The sequence below is a fragment of the Elephantulus edwardii genome, unplaced genomic scaffold, assembly GCF_000299155.1.
Source record: "Elephantulus edwardii isolate Elephantulus edwardi_28Jun2011 unplaced genomic scaffold, EleEdw1.0 scaffold00072, whole genome shotgun sequence".
Classification (NCBI taxonomy): Eukaryota; Metazoa; Chordata; class Mammalia; order Macroscelidea; family Macroscelididae; genus Elephantulus; species Elephantulus edwardii.
The window spans coordinates 3,291,800-3,301,028 of NW_006399822.1; the positions used below are offsets into that span (position 1 = coordinate 3,291,800).

Sequence of the window (9,229 nt, forward strand, 5' to 3'; positions counted from 1 at the left end):
AATTACTACCCGGGGACGGGAGAGAACTGGCGAGCCCTTGCTGCCAGCGTGGGGGGTGGCTGGGCGCAGGGCAGGTCATGCGTGCGGTCAAGGGTGGGGGGTCAGGAGGTGAAATGGAGGTGTGGAGGTTCAGGCAGCCCGGCCCAATGCCTGTGGCTGCAGCAGGACCAAGGACTCGGGGCCACTCCGCCAGGGAGGAGGGCAGAAGACGAGGGGGCCTTCACTTCCAACGGCAGAATACATTCTTGTTTAGAAGTGATTGAAAAGACACGGCTATACCAAAGTCCCTAGAAAAGGGGGTGCCGGGCTCGTCCAGGGCTGCGGGGAGGTGGCAATTAGTCTCGGGCGACTGTGCACCAAGCAGCTGAACAGAGGGGGACAGAGAGAGAGGACAGGAGGGAAAGACACATGTCAGGCGCCCTTTGAGGGCAGGTGTCCCTCCTGTATCCTGTGGAGGCCACTGCAGGTGGGGACCACAGGGCTGGCCAACCCCCCTTGAGGAGAGGGCAGTGGTCCCCCGTGGAAGCATCTGGTCTCCATCTGCCAAAGGGCAGGAGGTGTCCAGGGACGAGCCCAGCCCCTTCATCCAGTGCCTGCTCCCCACTCAGACAGGCAGGAGTGCCCGGGGAGGCGGACACGGCAGGGGACAGCAGGTTCACCCAGAGTCTACAGCAGCAGCAGCAGTGCCAATGGCAACTCGGGTTTGCCGGCCAACCTGTCGGCACCTCGCGTGGCCTCTGGGGGCTGCATCGTCCCATGTTTCTCCCCTCTGCAGTTCTGGTTCAGCCTCACGGCTGCTGCACTATCACCATCCCAGCCTCTGCACGCCCAGCACCCATCTGCAACTGACTGCAGACCACAGGTTCAGGAAGACCCAGGCCTCACCCAGGAGTTGAATGCTGTCCTCTGGTCTGGGCACACCGGTCCCCAGCGCCCTCACCTGGCACAGAGATCCTGGACAGGGCCTCAGGCTGGCTCAGCGTGTCCACCTTGGTGTGTCGGAAGGCTTTGCACGCAGGGCTCTGCAGGTGCCTGTAAGCGGGAGACACGGTCAGCGTGGCAGGGCAGGGTGTGCCAGACCTGGACATCCTGACAGCACCATCAGGCTCAGGGTGCAGGACGACCCCCCCACATCTCCCCTGTGCAGGGGACACAGTGGACCTCAGACTCAGGAGCTGGGTTCATCACAGCCCTGTCCCCCCACGCCCCGTCCCCCCTGCCGGCCGCCATGCCCACCTCTTCCACACCTCCTCTGTCTCCCAGAACTCATAGATGACAAATGTGAAGCCGTCCGCGAGCCTCACGGCGGTGACACTACAAAAAGAAGGGCTGGTTAAGGGTGCTGGGGGTCAGTGTCCACTCTGAGCATAGACTCACAGGCCACGACCACCCTGTGTGTGCCAAAAAGGCTGTGGGTGCAATGGGCATCAACACTAACGTACAACCGAGAGGGCCAAGCGGCCCCTTCCTCTCCTCTCTCAGTGCTGGCCCACCCCTCCTCATCAGGCACCATGTGCTCCAGTGACCACAGCCCTGCCTGCCCGCTGTGCATGTCCCCTTCTCCATCCAGCTCTCGGAGCCATAACCGCGTCACCCGCTTCCACTCATCGTGACCCTGTGAACAGCTGGCCTGAGCCCGTTCTATCCTGCTCCATCTTCACCTCTGACGCACTCGAGCCCACTGCTGCAGTCGCTGTCAGTCCATCTCAAGGGCCTTCGCTGACCCTCCACCTTTCCGAGCATGAAGTACCTCTCCAAGAACAGCCTCTCCTAACAACATACCCAGAGTATGTGAGGTGAAGCTTTACCACAACAAATCCACCCCCGGCAGACAGCACCGTCTCTGCTACTACTCACCCCACACCTACAGGGGGTCCCCCAAGCTGTTCCTGCTGCTGGGATGGGGTGCCGGGCAGGACACGGTATCTAGGGGGACACCTAAGCATGGGCTCGTGTGCCTCCTCACTGACCGAGTGGACAATCTCACGTTTTCTCACCACGTGCTGCTCGGGACGGCTGGCGCTCCATCCAGACCCCAGCACCTCCCTCAGTGACAACCCCTGACGAGGACGGGGCCTCAGTGAGGAAGGGGTGCACGGGCTCATCGCACGGGCTTGGATGTGCTTAGAATCAAAGACGTGAAACCTATGGGACAGTGTCCAGTACAGACCAATGGGGCAGCACGCTGGGCTGACCACGCTCACAGGTTCCCTGCCCCTGGGGCTGGCGTCCACTCCACAACCTGCTCAGAACATTCTAGCCTCAGAGCCCATGGACATGTGGTTACCTAGACCTTGGTGTCCACAGGACCCCTTCATACCCCTCCCCAAAGCAGCCTTCACACAGGACCTCCCTGAGGCTGTGAGCCTGTAGCCAAAGACACAGTCCAGCCTATGCCCATCAACCCTCCCCATCACAGCCAGCACAGGGCGGCCACTGTGCGAAGCATGGACAGTGGGGCATGGACTGGAGACAAGGCCCCACCAGACGGCCAGGAGTGAGGCAGGGCTGGGTGCCTCCTGCAGAGCTCTGCCCACCCCTGCTCAGGGCCAGTCCCAAGGATAATGGCCTTTCTCGCTGTCCTCACTAACGCCTCCTCCTCCTCCTTCCACAACCACATGACAAGCATGTACCACACAGCCCACCCTGCACAGCAGAGCACGCGTCAGCCCAGTGGGGAGCAGAGCTGTGGTCACTGGGGGGCACACCTACAGGACCCCTAGCCGCTGGCTCTCACCCCAACGCCAGGCAGTCCCAGGGTTCCTGTGTCTTTAGTGGAAGTTTTAGGTGAGTTAGGTGGTGTGGTTCTTCCTGGGTGTCACCCTGGTGCTGTGACCCCTCAAGCCAGAAGCATCCCATAGCTAGACCCTCCAGTGGGTTCGCACAGCCAGTAAATCCAATGGGAAACTGCCCAGCTTTCTCCCACAGACCAAGGGGTGCTGTCAAACTGCGGACGTTTGCCTTAGCAGCTCAATTCCTTACCACTTAGTGCAAAGAAATCTAGAAGCCTCTTCAGTGCTTTAAAGGCTGCACGTGCAACAAGCAAGGAGCCTGTGATGCTGCTGATGTTTCAGAGGTGAAGGTCTGTACATCACATTAAAGGGCAGGAAGGAGCCACCTTCACAGGGGAACTCTGCAACCTGGCTGGACTCCAGTCACACCTCACAGCCGGCGCCACACAGGGCCCCCAGTGGTCCCACCTTCCAGATGCCCACCCTCACTCACTGGAAGCAGTCCCTCTCCCCTGCGGTGGACCGAAGATACTGGCGCAGGGACTCCAGGAAGTCAGTCAGCTGCTCAGGACACACGGCCAGCTCCTGGCGGACCAGCTGCAGGTGCTGCAGACCAGAGGGTGGTGAGGCCAGCAAAGGAAGGCCACCCGCCACCCCCCCTTATCAAGAACACCCCCCTCACCCCCTCCCTCATCACACACGCTCTCCTTTCTGTACGTTAAACCTGGCTTTCAGGGCAGGAGGGCGGTGACCAAGGGGGGAAAATTAGAAAAAAAAACACCCCAAAACTGACCCTCAAAGAACTGGAAATAGAAGATTAATCATGATCACTTGTGTCCCCACAAGTGCCGCAGGCCTACCCGCCTGTCTACAGAAGCACGTGAGACCAGTGACCAGAGACGCGAGTTCTTCACGAGGTTGACCCTTGGCCAACAGCCTTGGGAGGGGAGGCCGCGGACCTGGGCTGTTGGGGGCAGGGATGGGGGTCTCAGGCAGGTGTCTCACCATGTTGCTGCCCTCTTCATCTGAGAGTCGCTGGTGCAGGTCAAACCAGAGGGTCTGAAAGAGGGAAGTGGGTGAGGCTGGGGGCAGAGCACCTAGGTTCCAGGGGATACAGGGTTTTGGGGTGGGAGATGGAGGCCCAAGGGGCCAGGCCCCTCCCTCCTCCAGGCCCTGCGAGGGTGGGACCCATAGTGAAGGATGAGATTGTGTCCCTTCTAAAAGTTACACTTTGGTAATTACCTGTGACCCCCTGAAAATGGGGTTCTCTGGTTAGACTAATGAAATTATGCAGGATTAGGGCAGAAACCCGGTGGTGCAATGGCTGAATGCTGGGCTGCTTCCTGCAGGCTGGGTGGATGAACCCACCCGGCTGCACTGCGTGAGAAAGGCCTGGTGATCTTTGAGGCCATGACCACTGACTGCCACCCGGTGGGCTGCCCCGTGGCATTTCGAGGACTGTCACACAGAAGCAGCTTGCTCTCTCTCACGCTGAGGATCTGGTGAGTTCAGCCACCCTCTCTGTCCACAGCCCCCCAACTCCAGAATTGGGGGGGGCAAGGCCAGGAGCCAGGCCCAGATTGGCTGCCACTGGGGCCAATCAGAGGCATGCGGAAGCCCCGCCCCATCTCCTGGACGCCTAGGTGCCCCAGGCTCCCAGCATGGTTGTTAGGGAGACCATGGCTCTAAAAATAAGCTTCAAAGAGCTTCCCTCTGCCTCCTGCCTAGTTGTTATGACAACCAGGCCTTGGGGTCTCCACCAATAGCTGGTGCACAGGGCCTGGCTCCCCCTCCCCACCCCACCCCTGCCTCAACCCCAGGTGGGCACTCCAACACACCCTCAGGTGCCTCTGAACCATAAACTCAGGAAGAACCAAAGCTCTCTATGAAATAAAAAACCAGGTAAGGTCGTCCACCCCCTACAGGAAGGGTGTGCTCCAGGCACGTGGGTGTCGTGTGTGTACCCACAGGCTCTGGGGGCCCTGATAACCCAGCAGTTGCTGGCATTCTACTAGGAAACGCTGGCTGTGCTCCTGGTTGAGCCATTAGCGGCCTTCATGTTACTTCACGGTCAGGAGAACGCTCTTCTCGCTGTTCCCTCTTCAGAAGAGAAAGGCAAGACTCTGAGGGGCTGGTCACTGGCCCCAGGTCACACGGCTCACACTGGCTGCAGCCAGGACCTGACCCAGACAGCATGCAGCTGATACCCTGCAAACCTCACGGCCACCCCAAAACAGCCACACTACAGGCCGGTTCCTGGGCTATGGAGCGAAGATTCCAGAAGGGCTGAACAGTGGACACACCTGCAGCATTCAAACAGCTAGAAGTGCCCAGGGAGAGAGGAGCAAGCTGAAAGGTTGAGAGTTCAAGCCCACTCAGACAGCTCAGAACAAAGGCCTGGTGAGCTGCTTCTGAAAGGTCACAGCTTATGACCCTGTAGTTCCACTTTGCAGGTGTGGGGTCACCTTGAGTCAGGAAGGACAACACTCAGGTACTACTCATGCTGTTTCTTCTCTCCCCCATCGTGCACCAGCTCAGGATCTTGGCCTTCAGCCTCCCTACAGGCTATGGGTCCGAGAGCCCAGCACCCCCAATGCCCCTGCTCTCCACAGGCCCCCCTCCATCCCGAGACCCTCATCTTCACAGTCCAGCTAGTGATGCTTTCTCCAGCAACCACCACCAGCCTCCAGCCGGCTGTAGCCCTCAAATGGGTCCATCCTTGGGGGCATGGGACAGTGGGCAGCCCTAAGGGGAGGGGGGAGAGGCGCTGGCCCCGAGGAGTGGGGTGGAGGGGTGCCATGGGGAGTGGGGTGGAGACACGTCATGGGGAGGGGGTAGAGGGGTGCTGGCACCAGGGGAGTGGGGTGCAGGGGCTCAGTGCAGCGCTCACCTTGTTCTCCAGCCTCCCGATGAGTTCTGCCAGCCTGCTCACCTGGGCCTCCAGCCCCTCCTCCTTGGGGTCCAAGGTCACTGGGGAGGAGAGTGCAGAGGTGCACACTGGGCCAGTGGTCTGGAGGGGCCATAACCCCCCTGGGGGTCTCAGCCTCCCCCAGCAAGCATCCCTAGGCCATGGGTGGGCTCTGGTGTGTGCTCAGAATTCCCCGCGGAGCCCTGGTGGTGGTGACCCATCCCCTGGGGACCTCCCAGTGGTGAACGTCCTGTTCTCACCCCTTGGAAGGGTCTTTGCTTGCTCCGTGGCCATGATCTTGTGGTTGGGGGTGTAGGGGGGAGTGGCGTTTCCGTACCAAGTCTCCGTGACACCATGGCTGGCTCGGCTGTGGTTGTGCCTGTGGCGAGCGGGAGAGACACATGGACTATGACGCGGGCCCTGACCTCAGCTCTCAGAGACTCATCCATTCAGCACCAGAAGGACCTTCAGGAGGAGCCCTGATGGCCTGGCTAACCGAAAGGACAGCGGTTCAAATTCACTGGATACTCGTCGGGAGGAAGACGAGGCCGCCCGCATCCATGGGACTTCACAGCCTTGGGAACCCCGTGGGCAGTTCCCTCCGTCCTCCAGGGTCACTGTGAGTCCGAATCGGTGGCTGGTTTGGTTCTGGCTGACTCTGCAGGGACCTTCCCCCTGTGGAACCCAATCCCCATGGGGTGGGCTCAGCCGCCTTTGTGACTGGCCAAAGCGACAGAGCGAGCTGAGGTGGCGCTGGGATCTGAACTCTGCACCACTCTGGGATGTAGCTCAGACCCTGCTCGCAGGGATCCTGCACTCTCTGGCAACCTTGTCTGCAGGTCAGCTCCCCCAGCACAGCCACTGGCCAGGCTGAGCTGTGCAGACCCCAGGGTCCAACCCTCCCGCCCTCGCTGGAGCCAGGATGGTGCTCAGGTCCATGTGGTGTGGGGGGTTTGCACCTGTCAGACCTCCTCCAGGAGGGCGCTCACCGAAGACAGCAAGAGCAGGGAAGTACCCAAGCCCACTGCTGCGGAGCCAACCGACTCCTCTGACTCTGCATGGGGGTTCCCCGAACTGGACACCTTTATAGGGAGACGGCCCATTTTCCTCCCTCAGAGCAGCAGGTGCATTCGAACCACCAGCCTCTCAGCATCCCAGCACAATGCCATCAGGACTCTTTAAGAATATGACAGGACAGAGAAATCTGTGATGTTGACTTCACTCGGCCCCATCCACAAACCACACCCCCCAATGCCTGCCTGCCTGCCTGCCAGGAAGACACACACACGCTCCAGGAGCAGAGCACACAGCAGGTGCTCAATAAATGCAGTGACTGGTCTTTCTCGGATGTGTAGAGATGAGTCAGTACACACAGTGCTTGTCCACACAGGACAAACACACTCACACTCTCTGTCTCTCTCTCTCTCTCACACACACTCTCACTCACAGGTGCTGGCTTGCTCCCCGCCCCCCTGCCTTTGCCTCTCACTGCATTTACCTCCTGTGACCTCCCTGAGGGAGGGAGCAAAGCAGTCCCAGGGCTGGCAGAAAGGCTCCCAAAATCAAAAGCCTGAAGCATCAGTGGGATGTCTACAAACCAGCAGCAAAGGAAACACTGCCCTTCAGACTATGTGCTTCATCACGCAGCCCCCCTGGGGCCATGGATTTGAACCAGCAGCAGAGCCTGGAATGTGATTAGCGTCTAGAAACGTGTCTTCAGAGCTAGGCGGACCAACGACTGGATCACTGAACAGCCATGTCTCACTTTACCACATGCACAGACACTGTTTTCTCTAAACTGACGTCTGTGAGCACTGGTTTGCCAGCAGCAGCCGGTCTCGCTTCGTGGCTCTGCCCCATTCTGGTCACTCCTGCACTAGCTCACATCTGTTCACGACACTTCTGCACAGACCCCGTGCCGTCCACTCGACTGGCCCACAGTGACCCTCCACTGGGACTCGGCTGTAGATGTCCATGGGGCGTGGTTGCTATGAGCTGACCCACGGCTCACCCTGCTGTGGCTCTTCAGAGGCTGAAATCATACGGAAGGAGACTGTTCCTTTCTCCTCCTGTGCAGCTGGTGGAGTCAAGCTGCGAACCTTTGTGCTGACAGTGCAATTCCTTACCCACTAGGTGATCAGAGCTCCCTGGTGGGAGGAAACGGAGCACCGTTCTCCTGAGGAACAGCTGGTGGATTTGAACTAGCAAACATTTGGGTGCACACTGCACCAACAGGGCTCTTGAAATTGAGCCCAGCGGGGAGAAATACAACTTTCTTAAGCACTGGGAAACCACGCAATTGGCATTACTCACTTTATTGTGATCCCGGCTTCAAGGAAGCGGTTTGGACTCTTTCTGGGCTCTGTCTGCACGTGCCCTAGCTAGGAGTCAGCCAGGGGCAGTCATCTCACCACATCCTCACAAGGGCTGAGGCGCAGTGATAGAATGGTCCCATTTTACAGAGCAGACAATGGAGGCACAGAGGGTATCAGAGCTCATCCAAGGTCACCCAGGTCCTCAGAGTGTGCATGCAGGCGCACACACGCACCCCCACCCCCCCCCCACACACACACCACGCACCGGATCTGGCTGGTCTGCTCCTCGATGGCCTCCACTGCACTCTCCACTGAGCTCAGCAGCGACTGGATCTGATTGGCTGTCTCCTTCAGGAGGAAGCGGGTCACAAACTGGTCCACGCTGCTCCCGCCCTCATACACCTGTGCAGGAAGGGAAGGGCACAGACCTGAAAGGGGTTGGAGCAGCCCACTATGACCCAGGGAGGGGCCTGGGCGTGGCACAGACTTGGATGTGCCCGGTGGGCTGTCCGGCCTTGTAACGGGTAGAGGGCATTGAGGTGGCAGCACAGCGTCTGAAGCAGGGACTGTGTTCAGAAATCACACTGTGAACCTCAGATTCGCTACTTACAGGACATGTGATCCGCGCATAAGGGGCTACTGTGGTATCAGCCTTACAAGGCCGTGGTATGACGTGATCACATGTGTATCAAGTGTTTGTCACAGTGCAGTCACGCACCAAATACGTGACAGAACAGCTACTGCAATGAAGAAGGACGAGGGGGAGATGGTGGCGGTGGTGGAGGTGGTGGTGATGACAAAGATGTGTTCATCACGGTGGCGGTCGTGGTAAAGGCTGTGGAGATGATGGTGGCAGTGGCGATGAAGATGTGTTCATCACGGTGATGGTGGTGGTGTTGGTAGTGGGGATGGGGATGATGGTGATGGTGGTGGTAAAGGTTGTGGAGATGATGGTGGCAGTGGCGATGAAGATGTGTTCATCACTGTGATGGTGGTGATGGTCGTGGTAAAGGCTGTGGGGATGGTGGTGGCTGTGGTGATGAATACGTGACATGGTAATGGTGGCGCTAACAATGCGGGGATGACGTTGGTAAAGGCAGTGGTGGGGGCGATGGTGATAGTGGTGGTGGTGGTGGTGATCATGGTGGTGATCGTGGTGGTGGTGATCGTGGTGGTGGTGGTAGTGATCATGGTGGTGATCGTGGTGGTGGTGATCGTGGTGGGGTTGATGTGATCGTGGTGGTGGTGGTGGTGATCGTGGTGGTGGTGGTGGT

The 9,229-nt window shown here is 59.1% G+C and overlaps 1 protein-coding gene across 1 annotated transcript in view; it reads right to left on the minus strand.

Annotated features, from left to right (window-relative positions):
• Window positions 1-335: 335 nt before the first annotated feature.
• The window catches only part of NECAB2 (N-terminal EF-hand calcium binding protein 2), a 30,855-nt gene continuing 21,961 nt past the window's right edge, over window positions 336-9,229 (minus strand). Inside the window, exons 5-12 of the mRNA XM_006888799.1 lie at window positions 8,221-8,357; window positions 5,901-6,019; window positions 5,623-5,702; window positions 3,738-3,791; window positions 3,226-3,338; window positions 1,237-1,314; window positions 941-1,032; window positions 336-364 (exon numbers count right to left, since the gene is read on the minus strand). Of these exons, the coding sequence (XP_006888861.1) occupies window positions 336-364; window positions 941-1,032; window positions 1,237-1,314; window positions 3,226-3,338; window positions 3,738-3,791; window positions 5,623-5,702; window positions 5,901-6,019; window positions 8,221-8,357 (702 nt within the window). The remainder of the gene's footprint in view (window positions 365-940; window positions 1,033-1,236; window positions 1,315-3,225; window positions 3,339-3,737; window positions 3,792-5,622; window positions 5,703-5,900; window positions 6,020-8,220; window positions 8,358-9,229) is intronic.